This window comes from Panthera leo, chromosome E2, assembly GCF_018350215.1.
Source record: "Panthera leo isolate Ple1 chromosome E2, P.leo_Ple1_pat1.1, whole genome shotgun sequence".
Lineage (NCBI taxonomy): Eukaryota > Metazoa > Chordata > Mammalia > Carnivora > Felidae > Panthera > Panthera leo.
In genome coordinates, this window is record NC_056693.1 from 51477755 (window position 1) to 51495382 (window position 17628).

The 17628-nt window shown below is 48.3% G+C and overlaps 1 protein-coding gene across 1 annotated transcript; it reads left to right on the top strand.

The window, feature by feature from the left end:
- The first annotated feature begins 274 nt into the window (after positions 1 to 274).
- Positions 275 to 14368, top strand: NUDT7 (nudix hydrolase 7). Its single transcript, XM_042918944.1, has 4 exons — positions 275 to 357; positions 2593 to 2746; positions 8093 to 8251; positions 13738 to 14368. Exons 1-4 carry the CDS (start codon positions 323 to 325, stop codon positions 14104 to 14106), a joined length of 717 nt encoding a protein of 238 aa, XP_042774878.1. The 5' UTR covers positions 275 to 322; the 3' UTR covers positions 14107 to 14368.
- Positions 14369 to 17628: the final 3260 nt, after the last annotated feature.

Here is a 17628-nt window from a genome sequence, read left to right on the forward strand (position 1 = left end):
AGTTGATGGGGGGTGAGGGAGAGAGGAAAGTGGGTGATGGGCGCTGAGGAGGGCACCTGTTGGGATGAGCTCTGGGTGTTGTATGGAAACCAATTTGACCATAAAATATATTTAAAAAAAAAAAAAAAAAAAAAAAAGGAGCTGGGCGGAAACTGCTTTAGCGAGTCCCCTTACGGCCTGGCCCTACGCCCCGCCCCACCCCGCCCCCTAAGGCCATAGGCCCCGCCTCTCTCCCCGCCCCAGGTCGCGGCTGCTCTGCGCATGCCCACTCGGCAGAGCGCGAGCTAGGAGTTGCGGTGGGGAAACAAACTTTGCCCCGGAGATGTCTCCAGCTCGTCCTTCCCCGGAGCCTGTCAGGTAAAGTCCCCCGGTCCCTGGCACTCCGAGCAGGGCCCGGCCGGCCCCGAACGCGGCTCCGGGGCCGTTCGGCCGGGACTTTTCTTGCCGCGCCCATCTACCCACCTGCGGAGCCCGCGCTCGGTGCGCTCGCCTCCCGGGCCGCCCGCGGGGCCGCGGGGCCTCTGCACCCATGGGCTCACACCCGGCCCCGCAGGGTCGCACCCCTTTCTCCTGCCCAGCCGCCTTTCCTCTTCAGCTTAGGGCTTCTCCGGAGTTCCATCCCAGAAACCAGGAGCCCGCACCAGGCAGCTCCGGGTTCAAGGCCGCGGTGGCCACCTCCAGGGTCTCGCAGTTACCTAACCTCTCTGAGCCTGGGCGGAACCCAGTCCTAACCTCGCCCGGGCTGTTGTGAGGACAGAAAGAGAAAAGCGTGGAATGCGTGGGACGAGCCCTTGCTCAGAACCGGGTGGCTGCTACGGTGGTGTTTTTTTGGTGGTTATTCCAGCCAGCCCCTAATGTGGACACACACGTTTTTGCAGTTTTGCTTCTGCTGGTCCCTCTGATCGGTTCTGGGGCCTCTTAAAAAGCCACAGTCGGTGGGTCCAGGGCACACTCTGGCGGGCCAGTTTTCTGGACGTGGGCCTGCGTGCATGGGGTACACCCAGGAGCCCCCTCCAGTGCCCGCTTGCTGTGGTTCTGAAAGGCCTTTGGTCGTTTTTGAAATCCACTGCTGGCACCCAGCCAGCTTTAGTGAGCATCCTGCCATGAAGAAAGAGGCAAAAAAAAAAAAAAAAAAAAAAAAAAAAAAAAAAAAGCAAACACCTTCCCCAAACAACTTGCCCACCTAATGCCGGAGACATTTATGACAGCAGTCACTACTCACTGGGCACCAGCAGAGTGCCAGTCACAGTGTGCGAACGATGTCATGACGTGTTTACAGATACCTTCAAGCAGGTCACAGATAAGGAAAGCAAGGCCTGGAGAGGTCCTTCCTAAACACTTTACAAGCAGTTCTGGCCCCCCTTAAATATCTGACTTCCCCCACTCTGCAAAATTGCCTTTCCCAGAGAAAAATTAAAACCAAACTGTTAGTTTCTAGGGCTGCGGTAACAAAGTATCACAAACTTGATGGCTTAAAACAACAGAAATTCATTCTGCCATAGTCCTGAAGCCCAGACATCTGAATTTCCTGCCTGTTGCAGCTTCCGATGGATCTTGATGTTCCTTGGCTTGTGGCCACATCACTCCAATCTCTGCCTCTGTCTTCACATTGGCTTCTTCTGTGTGTGTGTGTGTGTGTGTGTGTGTGTGTGTGTGTGTGTGTGTTTCTATGTCCTCTCTTATGAGTATGCCAATCATTGGATGTAGGGCCCACCCTACATCCGGGATGATTTCATCTTAAGACTCGTGATTCCACCTGCAAAGATACTGCTTGCAAATAAAGTTGCATTCTGAGCCTTCTGGGTGACATGAATTTGGGGGGGACACTATTTAAGCTACTACACAAACCAGCAACAAAATACACCAGTCAAAAAGACCAGAACATTCAAAGTCATGAATTCGGGGCACCAAATGTGGTTACAAATCCAAATACTTGCATATTTTCAGGTAATGGCTCTCAAAGGGGGTTCCTCTGGTCCACAGTATCAGCATCATGGTTGCTTGGGAGTTGGATGCTAAGTTCCAGGCCCCACCCCAAACTTACCAAGTCACGCTTTAGGGGTGGGCCTAGCAATCTGTGTTGTAACACGGTGAATCTGTTGTCACTAGATTTTTGGGACCTTTAAGGCAATTGAAGACATAAGGGTTTTTAACCCTTTTGGAAAAACTTTATAAGGCAATTGAAGACATAAGGGTTTGATAACATAAGGATCAGGCTAAGAGAGTTCTAACTTAACGACAGCGACCTGTTTACCAAACCTGTCTTACTGGAGTATTATCAAGGATTGCAACATTTAACTGTTGCAGTTTTGAAAGAACCTTTTACCATAATTTCTACTTAATTTCCAAAGTGAAACCATGCACTAAACTGTATTCTTAGCCTTTTTTTTTTTTTTTTTTTTTGCTCATTTTATCTTGCCAACAGTCATGCAATTGGGGTGAGAGTATTATTCCTGCCATGTTATCGACAAATACAGTGAGAGTCAGCCCTGGTAAGCTCCGAGATGCACAAGACAACAGAAACATAGGCAGGACTGGGAGCTTTTTCCCACAACTCTGGTTACTGAAGTGTTTTGTTTGTTTCCATTTCAGAAACCGTCTGATAGATGATGCGAAGGCCCGCTTAAAAGAGCATGATGCCGGGACCAGATATTCTCATTTGTCGTATGACAAATACTCCGTCCTTTTACCGTTGCTGGTGAAAGAAGGAAAACTCCATTTGTTGTTCACCCTCCGGTCGGAGAAGGTAGGTGACAGAAAGGTCCCTGCCATTAAAGTTCCAGGACCTTCGAAAACCCCACCAAAATCCGTCACTTGCACGCATTTCGAGGCCACGGGTTCTCAAATGGACTTTGAAGATTGTGATGTTCAGGGGGACGAGAAGCCGCAGGGTAGCATGGCAGTTTTTGGAGAAGTTTTAGAAAGAAAAATAAGTAATTAGCAAGTAATTTGAAATCTGTTTAGGTCAGGGTTTCTTAACCTTGGCTGTATTGGATGGCATCTGGGCTGGATAATTCTTTGTTGTAGGAGCTGTTCTGTGCACTGCGAGATGTTTAACATCATCCCTGGGTTTTACCCGCTAGATGCCAGTAATACACACACACACACACACACACACACCCCTATGTGACAACCACAGGTGTCTCCAGACGTCCCTGCCCTGGCAGGGTTGGGGGCCACAACTGCCACTGCCACTAGAAAATTCTCGAACATAGAAATGAACAGCCAGGGCCCTGAAGCTGGCTGCCCGCGTTTGAACGCAGGCTCTCTCCTGGCCAGCTGTGTGACTTTGGTTTAGTTACTTACCCTCTCTGTGCTACAGTCTCTTTACTTGCAAAATGAGGACAAATCACTAGTACTTGCTTTGTGGGGCTACCCACGAAGGATTTCCCAGGGAAACAAACACAGAGCACCTAAACCCACCTCTTACTTGGCAAGGACTCGGTAAGTTTCAGCCGCCACCATTGTTACTGTTCGCACACACGGCCTGGGCTTTTAAGATAAACTGTTGTACTTTAAAGAGGTGTTGGGCTGAGAATGGAGTTGCCATGGGTACACCCCCTGGATTCTTTCTTTCTCCTTTGCTGTTGGGGTACTTCTTCTTTGTTTTTTTTTTTTTTTTTAACGTTTATTTATTATTGAGAGACAGAGACAGAGCATGAGCATGGTGGGGGGGGGGGGGGGGCGGCGGTGCGGGCAGAGAGAGGAGGAGACACAGAATCCAAAACATGCTCCAGGCTCTGAGCTGTCAGCACCGAGCCCAATGCGGGGCTCGAACCCACAAACTGCGAGATCATGACCTGAGCCGGAGTCGGATGCCTAACCGACTGAGCCACCCAGGCGTCCCTCTATTGGGGTACTTCTGAGGTAAAATTGGGGAAACAAGAACTTCAAAGTTATCCAAGTACAAAAATGAAAATGGGCCATGATAGCCATGGCTTTCTAAGCAGGACGATGAACAATATCCCCTCAGGGGGACAAAGAAAGCTGAGGAATCAGCTGAAGTTTTGTGGGTTTGGGATTAGACTCGTATGGATTCTTCTTCTTCTTCTTCTTTTTTTTTTTTTTAAGTTTTATTTCTTTAAGTCATCTCTACACCCAATGTGGGGCTGGAACTCATGACCCCGAGATCAAGAGTCGTGGGCTCTTCCTGACTGAGGCAGCCAGGCGCCCCTAGACTCGTGTGGGTTTTTTTGGATCTGGGTCAGGCAACGATCACATCAACACAGGAGGTAATGAAAATCCAGGTTCCAACAGGAGAAACCTAACTGGAAACCAGGGGACTGGGTCTGTTCTCATTTCTGCCAAAGAGCAAAGAAGCACTTCAATATATTTTTTGAACAAGGAGACAAACTAGTGTGGAAAATCGAGGCAAGACCGAAATGGATCTCCAAGTTCTGTATCACCCAGACAGCTTTGCCTGTTGAGAATTACAGGAGAATCATCTTAGACCATAAACTCTGGTGTGCAATGGTCACATTTCTTTAAAAAAGAATATTGAGGGGCACCTGGGTGGCTCAGTTGGTTGAGTCTCCAACTTAGGCTCAGGTCATGATCTCGCAGGTCATCGGTTCGAGCCTCGCGTGGGGCTCTGTGCCAACAGCTCAGAGCCTGGAGCCTGCCTCAGATTCTGTGTCTCCCTCTCTCTCTGCCCCTCCCCCACTCACTCCCTCTCTCTTTCTCTCTCAAAATTAAATAAACATTAAAAAATTAAAAAAAATAAAGAAGAAAATTTAAGTCTAATTAGATCCGACTATATCCTATCTGGCTCTGGAGGGCAAGGAATTTCCCTCCCAGGCATTACTGGAGCTGCACCCCTCCCTGGAGTCATGCAAGCAAAGGCTCATGGGTTTCCCACCAGTAAATGGGGAGGGGGTGCCTGCCTCAATCCCTCCTGCTTCCGTGTGGGCTCCCGTCCTAGCTCCGGAACCTACAGCAAAGTTCTTCATCTCTGTGAGCCTCAGTTTTCTATTCTCAAAATAGGACTGAAAACAGTGTGTAATGTTTGGAGGGTAAAGAAGCTCTCCCTCTCGCTCTTCTCTCCCCTGTTCTGTCCCCCTCTCTCCTTGCCTCCCTCTGTCCCCAGCTCTCAGGGCTTGAAACAGACAAAAGGAAAGGCAACAACAAAATGTGGACTGAAGTTTTAGGAAATCAGCCTGCAACCTCATTTGCCTTCTGAAGAGAATTCCACAAGGTTTTATTTAAGAAAAAATGTTATGCTGTTAAAAAGAAAGATGGGGTGCCTGGGTGGCTCAGTCGGTTAAGCGTCCGGCTTTGGCTCAGATCGTGATCTCGCTATTCATGGGTGTGAGCCCCACCTCGGGCTCTGTGCTGACAGCTTGGAGCCTGGAGCCTGTTTCAGATCCTGTGTCTCCCTCTCTCTCTGCCCCTCCCCGGCTCCCACTCTGTCTCTCTCCAAAATAAATAGACATTAAAACATTTAAAAAAAAAAAGAAAGATGGAAACCTTGCGTATTTGATAGGGGCCTTTTTGGTGCTGACAGTCTGTGAATAATCATTTTTGTGAATGTGTCTGTTCCTTGAAAACAGCATAGCATTTTCTTAGGAGTATTCAGAATAACCCATTACATCAGGTCAGTATTTCTGTCATAGCCGATGATTCCCTGTAAGTGCCTTCTGCCAGTATCGCTTTGATGCTGAATGAGCTAACAGAATGGAAGACTTCTTTCAGAGGTTATCTTACAGGACGTCTCTTTCTTGGGCGAATGGGTGGTCATCGTCAAGACGGTAGAAACATATATCCCTCAACCTTGTTTTCACCAACTCATAACCCTGATACGAAGATGTGTGCGATTTCTCTGTACTATGGCAATTCCTGCAGTGTTATTGATTTGTTAGCAGAGAAGAACTTTAAAATGTTTCCTTTTGCTTTTTAAAAAGCTTGCTCAAATAGGACTTTCAATTCTGGAATGCTGCAGAATTGATAAGGGCATCTGGCTTGTTCTTACACAGATATATTGGCCCTGGGGCTAAAAATGCCAACAGGACCTTTTGATTTAGCTTCTAAACATCATGAACTGACCTTGCAAGTTGATGTTAACAAATATTTCACATGGGCCAGGCCCTGTGCCATGACATTCAGCCGCTAGCTCCTGTGACTGGCCCTGTGACCTTGGGAGGTACCTGACCCTGGGAGGTATGTGGAGGACGTTACCTCCCCCCACCCCCCACCCCCATGGTGCCCTGTTGAGAAGAGGCCCACCCGGGACTCTTGCTGACCCTGAGGCCTCCTCGACAGTTGAGTAGAGAGAGGATGGTGGGCACTGGGTGGGAGTGAGTGTCCACGAAGTTGAGGTCACATTTGCTGAGGAGTTTGGTCCTGCACGAGGGGATGTGCTTTCCCACCTCTGGCCAAGATAAGAGAGAAGTCATAACAAGACAGAGACAAGAGAAAGGGAGGATGCTACAAACGGAGCCACAGTTCTGAAGTCAGGAAGGCATGGGATCAAGGATGGAGGTGAAAGGGGCAGTACAGGGAGAAGGGACTCCTGTCCCTTCACGTGCATGTGCAGAGGGACGCAGAGGCACCCCCACTTGTCACCGCTAATGGCTCAGGTGGCCACAGTTCCTGTGTTTTAGTAAGCCCTTAATTAATGCTGGTATGCTGGTTAAGAGCCAGGATGGAAAAGTAAACACTCTACTGCGTACCTTGCGTGACCCTGGTCGTGTTATTTAACCTCTTTGAGCTTAATTCCCTTGCCAAAAAGTGGAAGTGATAATAGAATAGTAGCTTACACTTGATCTTAGCCAAAAGGCCGAGAAGCGATTAGAATAGTAGCTTATATATCCACAAATGGATGGAGAGATAACTTGTGGGAGCACCTGGCTGGCCTGGTTAGTTGAGCATCCGACTCTCAGTTTTGGCTTAGGTCATGCTCCCAGGGTCATGGGATCAAGCCCCACGTCAGGCTCCATGCTGTGTGGACCCTGCTTAAGAGTCTCTCTCTCTCTCTCTCTCTCTCTCTCTCTCTCTGTCTCTCTCTCTCTCTCCCCCTCCCTCCCTCCCCCTCTCTCCCTCCTCCTCTCTCCCTTTCTCCCTCTCCCTCTCCCTCCCTCTCCCCCTCTCCCTCTGCCCCTGTCCCCCACTTGTGCTCTCTCTCTAAAATAAAAAAAAAAAAACATTTTGGAAAAGATAACAAATTGTGATATATACATACAGTGGAATACCGTTCTGTCATGAAAAGGAAAAAGTACTGATAGGCCGTGGTACAACACAGAAGAGCGTGAAAACCTCACTCCAGTGTAATGTATATATAATTGTTGAATCACGACATTGTACACCTGCAACTAATTTAATATTATATGTCAACTATACTTCAGTTGAAAACTTAAAGATTAAAAAAATTTTAAAACATTATGCTAAGTCAAAGAAACCAGACACGAAAGGTCACATGTCATATGATTGCATGTATATGAAATAACCTGGGGTAGGTAAATCCCTAGAGACAGAAAGGAGGGGTGGGGTAAGGAGGGGTGGGGAGCAGCTGCTTAGTGAGTACAGGGTCTCCCTCTGGGATGAAAATATTCCGGAACCGGAGAGTGGCAGTGCTCACACCCCACTGTGAATGTATTAGATGTCACTGAATGGTTCGCTTTAAAATGGTTCATTTCATGTTATGTGAATTTCATCTCAATTAAAAAAAAAAATGCTTTAAAAAAAAAAAATAACAGCATGTGGAGCCGATCTGAGGGCTCCTGTGAAGCAACGTGCCCAGAACATGGTGGGACTCAGTAAAGCTTATCTGCTGATCACAGTGCCCTTTTTATTACCCCTCCTGCTTTTCTTCCCCCGTCCATGTAAATCTGTATCTTGTGGGCAGATACAGATTTTTCTGAGAACGATTACAAGTAAAGGGAGTTCGCAGAGTTCATTTTTTAAAAGGATTCAAGTAAAAACTTTTTTTTTTTTTTTTTTTTTTTCTGTGGTGGGGCAGTCTTCTTTCCACTTACTTCCACCAGGGTGGTGGGACTGGTCTGTGACACAACATAGAAGTTCGGTAAATCCTTGCTGAGTGAGTGAACGGTGCCTGAGTGGGAATCCCGAATTGCGACTCTGCCCTTTCAATTCCCAGCTACGCAGGTCTCCTGGAGAAGTTTGCTTTCCTGGAGGCAAGTGTGAACCCACAGATGTGGATGATGTGGCCACGGCTGTCCGGGAAGCCCAGGAGGAAGTGGGGCTGTGCCCCCGTCAGGTGGAGGTCGTCTGCCGCCTGGTGCCGTATCTGCTTGAGGTAAGTGTCGGGGTGGATCTGGGTGGCTCGGATTCAGAGCACCCAGCGGATCCACTGTCTCAGCATTCCACGCGTGGCCAACCGTGACCCTCGACAGCGCCTCACACAGAGTCAAGAGCCTGGTTCTCATGCGGACTTTGCCCCTCGTGAACTCAGTGGCCTTGGGCAAAGCTCCATTGCCCATCTGGGCCCCTCTTTGACCATCCAGAAATGAACGGGTCGAACTGCATCAGTGGGTCTCAAAATGGTTTCTGTGGAACCCTGTTCACGGAACAGAGTTCTTTCCTTAGCATTCGGTTTCCATTTACTTTGCACCGGTCAGCATTTCTTTTGAGAATTCTGTTGAAAAACCACCACACACGTGAGCATGCTGTATACCAAATTTTCACCCCTTGGAGGCCACCAGTGCATCACCTTTGTCCTAAATATGCTCCGTTTTATTATTTATTTCCTTTTTTTTTTTAATTATTAAGTTTATTCATTTTGAGACAGAGTGCAAATGGGGTGGGGCAGAGAGAGAGGGGGAGAGAGAGAGAGAGAGAGAGAGACCGACCCAGACTCTGAAGCAGGCTCCAGGCCCCAGGCTGTCAGCGCAGAGCCCGACGTGGGGCTCGAACCCACAAGCTGTGAGATCATGATCTGAGCCGAAGTCAGATGCTCAACCAATTGAGCGACCCAGGCACCCCTAAATATACTCATTTTGATACATACCATGGAATCAGGCTTCTCTTCCATATATTCATTGAGTAGTACCCTGAGATCGCCAGGCAAGCTGTTCAAAAACTATTACTATTTGTGACTACATTTCTGTACGAGTCAGGATTTCTTGAATAGTATACACCAAAAACCCATAAATGCAGCAAAATGAATTCTGGAGCTGATCTAGCCTGATCTTATTTCACATGAACTTGTGACTATTTACTAATTGACTTTAGAAGGAGTAAACGTAAATTTGTATTTGGATACCAGCATTATTTTACAATTTATTTATTTTTGAGACAGAGAGAGACAGAGCATGAACAGGGGAGGGGCAGAGAGAGAGGGAGACACAGAATCTGAAACAGGCTGCAGGCTCTGAGCGGTCAGCACAGAGCCCGACGCAGGGCTCGAACTCACGGGCCGTGAGATCATGACCTGAGCCGAAGTCGGACGCTTAACCGACCAAGCCACCCAGGCGCCCCGATACCAGCATTATTTTATTGCTTTAAAATTTTTAAAGTAAACTTGCAATGTCAGAATAGTTGCAGATTTACAGAAAAGTTGCAAAGATACTATGAAGAGTCCTCATAATCCCGCCCCCACTTCATCTCATTGTTAACATCTTGCATCCCTGGTGTCTATTTGTCACAACTAAGAAAGCAACGTTATTACATTGCTGTTACCTAAATTCCACATTTTATTTGCCTTTTACCAATTTTTCTACTAATGTCCTCCTTTTCTGCCCTGGATCTCATCTGGGACATCATATTGTATTTGCTTGTCATGTCTCCTTAGTCTCTGCTCTGTGACAAGTTCTCAGACTTTCCTTATTCTCATGACCTTGACAGTTTTTGTTTTTTTTTTAATATTTACTTTTGAGAGAGAGAAAGACAGAGTGTGAGTGAGGGAGGGGCAGAGAGAGAGGGAGACAGGATTCCAAGCAGGCTCCTGGCTCAGAGTCATCAGCACAGAGCCCGATGCAGGGCTCAAACTCACAGACTGTGAAATTGTGACCTAAGCTGAAGTCCGACGCTTAACCGACTAAGCCACCCAGGTTCCCCGATCTTGACACTTTCAAGGTGCACTGGTCAAATATGTTGTAGAATACCTCTCCATTTGGATTTATCTGATATTTTCCTCGTGGGTAGGCTACGGTTATGGGCTCGGGGGAAGAATACCACAAAGGTAGTGTGCTCCAACCAGGTATTGGAGGTAGGTGTGAGCTGTATGTTTTGTACATTGGGCATTCAGGTAAATTTTTATTTGGGGAGGAGAGTCCCACTGATGCATACAAATCAGAACACCCGTGGGTTAGACCATTCTTTATGTTCCATTTGGCCTCAAGTCTTGGTGGTACAGCCTTGTCACAATCAATGATGCTGAGACATCTATCTTAATCTGGCCCATTTGAAAAACAGAAAGGTCACCACTCAGGGGAGATTGAGTTGAGAAGAAGCTAATGGCCTCTCAAATAAATGCTTCCTAACTAAGAGGGGAAAATGTGGGATTAGGACAAGAAATGTGTCAATTACTTAATTACTTTCTAGGCAGCTCTGTTCTCTCTACAGGGAACCCTTTCCACTTGGCATCTGCAAAATCCCCCAGCACGTTTTGGGGATTTATATTAAAACTCTATTGCCAGATCGAACCGTCATGGTTAAAAGTTGCCCCAGTGAGAGGAACTCCATTTCCAAGGTGCCCGGGAACTACTGAGTTCTGCCCAGAGCAGTGGAATACAACAGTCTTCACAGGAGTGTGTTGGGTCTCAGGAGATTTCTGTGGGCCAGACGCTCCTGGGGCCGGATGTTTCTACAATGACCAGCTCTTGATATAACAATGCCAGTCACATCATCAAGAAATTAGGAGGAACACAGGGCTTTCTGGAAGGGTGTACTGTCTTTGGAAGTGCTGGCGAGGATTGCTTTGTTCTTTGAGCCTTGCAGTTCTTTTAAATGTAGCACAAAAATGCCATGTGTTAAACACTTAGAAGCATAATCTAATTCAGTGCTTCCTACCTAGGGGCGATCTCGTCCCCCAGGGAACGTGGCAATGTCTGGAGATGTTTCTGGGTGTCAGAGCTAGAGCGGGTGCTGTTGGCTTTTTCCCACCCCTGCACTAACCCCTCTCGGCGCCCCCCCCCCCACCCACCTAGGCAGGCTGTGGCCCTCTGAGCCCACCCCAGTGGTCTTTTCGTCATACGTGTGTGTACTTCTCTTTGCAAAAGTCTCAGGAGACATTTCTTCTTTTTCTCTGTCTGTGGCCCTTACGTTTCCGTTCACTCCTTCACTTTGCCATCCCTGCAGCTTCAGCTCCTGGAAACGTTTCAGTGCATTCCAGTGGCATGTCCCTTCTTGGGCATGTTTCTAAGAGCATGTGGCTTGGGACAACTGGGTGGCTCAGTCAGATGTCTGATTTCAGCTCAGGTCACCATCTTGCAGTCTGTGAGTTTGAGCCCTGCTTCGGGTTCTGTGTCTCCCTCTCTCTGCCCCTCTCCCGCTCATGCTATGTCTCTCTCTTTCTCTCTCAAAAATAAATAAACATTAAAAAAAAAGAGCATGTGGTTTCCTCCAGAGACCCAGAAGCATGCCTTTCCCCTTTCCCACAGCCTAAGCCAGTCTCCACGGGATTCCAGCCCAGCAGGTGGCCGAAATTCAGTCTTTTCTTGGTCCTAGAACGTCCGCCTTGCACCCACCATCTTTCTTCCTTCCAAGATGGACACCCGTGTCTAGGAACTGGGTGTCCAAAGATGCTGCTTCATTTGCTGATTTCCAAAGTCTCTCACTTTTCTAAACTTGAACCACATTGAACGTGCCTGACTTCCCTTCTGAATCATTCAGTCTCAAACTGTTCTCTCCCTTCGTGGCTTTGATATTTTTCCCCACCAATTTCCTCACGCTTGGACACGCTGGTCCAGGGGCCAGCACTGGCCTCGCTAAGTTGCTCGTTCACACCTGTGCCTGTAACGGTTTGGCCCTTACAGTAAGGATGCATTTGTGTCCCTAGCTCAGCCCTCAGCAAGAGCTTAAGTCTGAGCTGCAGCTGAGAACTCTCCAGAGCGTGTGTAAGCCACGTGCAAGGCTGGTGTGCCACTCGGAGATAGGGTAACATTTGTGTCTTCACCGAACATAAGTGCTCTGCTCTACAGTGTGGGCAGCAGGCCAGGTGAATCCTGGTTCCTGCCAAGTATTAGCCAGCTTTGACCTTGAGCAGGTTTCCTCAGGTCTCTGATTTCCATTGTTAAAGCTTCCTCAAGGTCAGGCTGTCGTGAAGAAGCAGGGAGAGGGTGCTGCAGACGAGACCAGGGCCCCTGAGGCTGCGGTCACGGCATGGTGACAGCAACCACAGATGCGCCCTGGACGAACACTCCGGGTTCTTCCAGACCCTTTCTTACCCTCTTACTGTATGTCTGAAAGCTCACACCCGCAGTGTGCCACCTTCCCCTGCTCACAGAGAGCCTGGAGGGCCCGAGAATTCACGCTGCCAGGTGCCCCTTCGCCGGCGACCGTGCTGAGGGTCGTCAGAGTCCAGCTCCGAGGTGAATGGCCGCAGCCGCCCTTGCCCGGGTTCCTCCCTGCCTCATGCACCTCCTGGGAGCTCCTCCTTCAGAAATCACTTGTATCTGAACGTGTCATGTCTCAGAGCACTTCTGGGGGGCCCGTGACCCGAGAGGCTGAGCATCCACTCGGGGCCAGGTGGTGGTTACTGCTTCGGCCCTGGGGCCACTTCTGACCCCAGATTTTCCTCCCAAAGGACAGCGAAGGCCTGTGCTGCCACCTTCCCCTCCTGGCCCGCACAGTTGACTTTCACCATGAATTCCGTTAATGGTCTGAGTCATCACCGCTCTGAAACATATTTCAGCTCTCGGTCCCCTGAGAAATTTTCCACAGGCCTGTGTATCCTGGTATCCTGGGTCAGTCTCCCAGTGTACCCCTGGCTTCTCCCAGCCGCTTTCTCTCGGGACGCCCCCCAAGAGCTCTAGACTTCTCTCGCTTTCCATTTCAAGGGTACACAGCTCTTCTCTTCTTACGCAGCTCCTACCTGAACCCGGGCCTCACCCTCCAGGTTCCCGGTGGGGCCTTTCACTTCACAATACTTTGCATTCCTTTGCAAGCAGTTGTGGTTATAAATAGAAATCCCCCCTCCCATACATAGACATCTATGTTATGTAAACTGGTTCATATGTGATAAGTATAATTCCCCATAATTGGGTCTATGCCACAGTTGATATGTCCCTGGACTTTGGTATTGATCAGATGGGCACGTCCTTGTCTGCACTGATGGGGACAGGTGGTGTCTATCACATTCATTTTAAGGGCCGAGAGTATCCCCTTACACTGATACCCTCCTAACTGACCTACGCTGCACGTCCGTCAGTGGATGAGTGGAAACTTCAGAGCCTGGGGCTAGTGCAGATAATGCCTCAGTCTTGTATCTTGACTCACTGGTAGGACTTTATCATACAGATACGTTTGCGCAAATGCGCTTGCGAGGTCAAAGGGACCACGTTTTTATAGTGTCGCCAGGCCGCCCTTGCCAAAGATGATGCCGGTATGTTCACAAAAGAACATTTTCAGAGTCGTTTCAAAGATACTGCCCACGTATGTCCCCCCATTTCACGGGGAGCATAAAGTTCATGTCTGGAGCAAATTCCCCCTCCGTCCCTACCCACCTTATGTGATTGGCCGCTCTGGACCGTTCTCTTATTTTCCTAGACGTGGCAGGATTTTAGCGTCTGAAACAATTCCCTCTTCACTTCTTAATTCGTGTGTTTTGTTTTCTGCTTTCAGAGAGATACGCTGATAACCCCCGTTGTAGGATTTATAGACCACAAGTTCCAGGCCCAGCCCAATCCCGATGAGGTGAAGAAGGTGTTCCTGGTGCCTCTGGAATATTTCCTGCATCCGCGGGTCTACCACCAGAGTCACATGACACTTTCTGGCCACGATGTTGTTGTTCACTGCTTTGAGTACAGACATCCGGAAGATGGTTTCACCTACCAGATCAAGGGAATAACGGCGAAACTCGCCCTGTTTGTTGCCTTAATTATTTTTGGGAAAAAACCCACCTTTGACGTTGAATTTAATCTCAGCGATCTAATGTCATCCTCTGAAGAGATCTTCCTGAAGCGGCATAAACGTGCTACAAGCAAGTTATGATTTGTGAGACGAACATCCAAATAACTAAAAGGATTTGGCTTGTGCTTATCCATAAGGACAACAATAACGCCAGCTGTCGGAAATGGACGGGCACGAGTATCGTTCCCACAGTATGAAGGTAAAAGATACCTTGCCTTTTTCCCACTTGCCCTCTATTACCCAAAAGAGCAAAACATCCTTCAAAAGTGGAAAAATGTGAGGGGCGCCTGGGGGCTCAGTCGGTGAAGCATCCAACTTCAGCTCAGGTCATGATCTCGTGGTCTATGAGTTCGAGCCCCACGTCAGGCTCTGTGCTGATGGCTCAGAGCCTAGAGCCTGCTTTGGATTCTGTCTCCCTCTCTCTGCTCCTCCCCAGCTTGTGCTCACACACACTGTCTCTCTCTCAAAAATAAATACACAATAAAAAAAAATTTTTTTTAAAGTGGAAAAATGTGTTTATAGTGTTGCGTAATTTCACCCACAGTTTGTTAATAATACATTTTTTAATACTTATAAGAAAAGGTATCTGGCATATAGTAGGTATTTAATAAATATTTGTTGACTATATGACCATGTGGCATTGATCTTATTCTTAGGAGGTAATATATCCCTTTCGTTGTTGTTACATGTGACTAGAAACTTCAAACCACCTGTCAGAATCTAGTCGCCTTCTCCTCGCTGGCAGCAGAGTTGAAGCTGAGCTGCGAGCTTCCCAGGAAGAAACAGCATTACCCAGGACCTCTTGTAGTTAAATGTGGCTCCGGAACTTAACCTGGGCCAACGGGATGTGAGTGAAAGTTGACCTTGCAGGCCATCTCCAATTAAAAAAAATTTTTTTAATGTTTACTTATTTTTGAGAGAGAAGGAGATATAGAGTGTGAGCAGGGAAGGAGCAGAGAGAGAGGGAGACACAGAATCCGAAGCAGGCTCCAGGCTCTGAGCTTTCAGCACAGAGGCCGACGCAGGGCTCGAACTCACGAACCGTGACATCATCACCTGAGCCGAAGTCGGACGCTTAACTCGACTGAGCCACTCAGGTGCCCCTAAGGTCATCCCTGATTTAAAAGATAAGCCAGCTTCCTTGGACTCTAGTTCCCCTTTCCGAGGGCCACAACACGGATTTATCTGCAACCCAGCCTTGACCATACAAATGAGGACAATTCTGGAGGGGGGGGCGGCAGACCCCAGAGGTGGTAGGAGTTTGGATCTCTAAATGACTCTCTGTGGCAAAGCAACCTGTCACCCTGCACTGTGACACGAGGGGAGAATTAAAATTCTGTCATTTTTCTGCCACTGTTATCTGGGGTCATTTTGTTAAAGCAGAGCTGTTCCCCTAAGTAATCTACTGTAATACTTGGAAATAGCCGGCTGGATAGTCACCCAAACTGGAAGGACTGTCAGCAGTTAGAAGTTGCAACGATCTGGCGTTGAACGTATGGGTTCTGTGACATGCACAAGATGCCCGGGGGTATTGCCTGGTTTGGCACTCATTATCCAGAGCAACTGAAAAGAAGGAAATCTGAGGCCCCTATGTCCACCAATCGAGAGAGAGGATGTTCTCTTGTCTTAAGATGATGAAAGCACAAAAACACTGGTCTTGAGCACCAGCCCCAAATCCAAAGTCAAAAAGACAAACGTCCTGAATTGCATGCCTTGAGATCTACCACTTCTTACATGGGAATCTCCAGACCTCATGCTTCGGAGGCAGCAGGAAATCTCTTTAATCATGGTAACTGTCCTGCACGAGGCCAAGGACACCAGTGTGCAAAGCAAAATGACCTCAAGTCCGTGATGGCAATTTCCCGTCTTACTGGCAGTGGCCGGAGGTATAGGAAACCACACCAGTTGTAGGAAGACTCTGGGATAGCTGAAAACAGAATGCCCACGCCAAAGCCACCAATCAGCCACACAACTGCCCATCGCCTCGGAGTTCTTCTTGTCTGCGAGCTGGCAGGGGAAAGATACCCGATCTGGTGCCTCATCCCCAGAAACATTGAAATGGCATAGATCTGGCTCCAACCTTGAAAGCACATGCTGGGTAAGCCTCCCCATTAACATGCAGTAGCTGGCCCTGCATGAACAGGCCCACACTGTTGCCAAACAATTACAGAGGCATTTGCGAACGTGTATTTACAATCTGACAGCAGTGTAATCGCCTGGTAGATTCTTGAGCCCTCTGACCATGCAGAAAGCCGCCTCTCTGAACTGTTTGTTTTCGTGAACCCTGCAGGCCTGCCTGGTTTCTAAGAGGACGTGGCCCGGCCAAAGTCTACAGTCTGAAGCACGCTCGTGGCCACCCAATTTAAGGGGCCAAATATTTAGCACTGGAGGTATTACCCAGCCCTGAACATATACCTTTTTTTAACGGTGTATTTTATGACATCTATGTTCGGGATTCCAGGGAAACGTCCTTTGGTTAAAAGGAACAGAAGTCTAGCAAATCTGGCTCAAAGGAAAGAAGGTATTGGGAGGGTACAGATCTCAGGGAGTCTGCAAAACCACTGAACCAGTCAACCTCAGGGAGCTTCGCAGTGGGGAGGGAGCAAGCCCAGCTAGCCACCTCTAAAGCAAGAAGTTGTAAACCTTCCTTTTTGCATCCTGTTATTTACTTTAGAAAATTTTTTTTCATGTGTGTTTATTTTTGAGAGCAAGAGAGAGCACGAGCAGGGGAGGGGCAGAGAGAGAGGGAGATAGAATCCGAAGCAGGCTCCAGGCTTGGAGGTGTCAGCACGGAGCCTGACGCGGGGCTCGAACCCACAAACCACGAGATCACGACCTGAGCCGAAGTCAGACGCCCAACCGACTGAGCCACCGAGGTGCCCCGCATCCTGTCATTATTGTGACAATAACTGCCTGTTTGAGTTGACTGATACAGACATAGAAAAGCGAGAGGCCCTCACTGCGTCCACCTCCGGTTTCTTGGAGGAAGCTTTGTTTAATGGAGCTTGGGACACCTGGCACGTTTCCAGTAACCTGTGGATACGTTCAAGGGCAGGGGTCAGGGTTGGGACCACAAATGCACACATCTCCCTAAGTCCCCTGAGTCAGCAGGCAGTGGGTGGGAGCGCTTCAGAAGAAAGTGGGCTAGGTGGCCATCCCCAAACATCTAGTGTCTCTGGTCCCTGAATTCTGTGGATTGTGCCATCCAGACAGTCAGCTGTCTCCTTCTTTGCATCCCTGCATCCTTGGTAAGCAAGTGGCTAAGAGCCTTGAGTCTGAGAGTCAGGATGCCTACATTTGAATCCCAGCTCCAGCATCAGCCTATTTGGTGACCTTTAGCAATTACTCGTACACTCTATAGGCCTCAGTTTCCTCTTCGGTAAATGGGAGAAGTCAACCTTTTGTTTTAGGTCTTTTGGAGGGTTTAAAGGAGTGAATACATGTGACCCCTTTACTCACAGCACAACCAGATGCTCGGAACAAGCATCTGGCTAGTAATTACGGCGTTCTAACTGCAAGGTTATATTGTAACAATAATGTCAAGTATTGTCCTTTCTCTGGTTCAGAACATCGTCATTTTCCTGTACAGCGGTGCCTGCACTT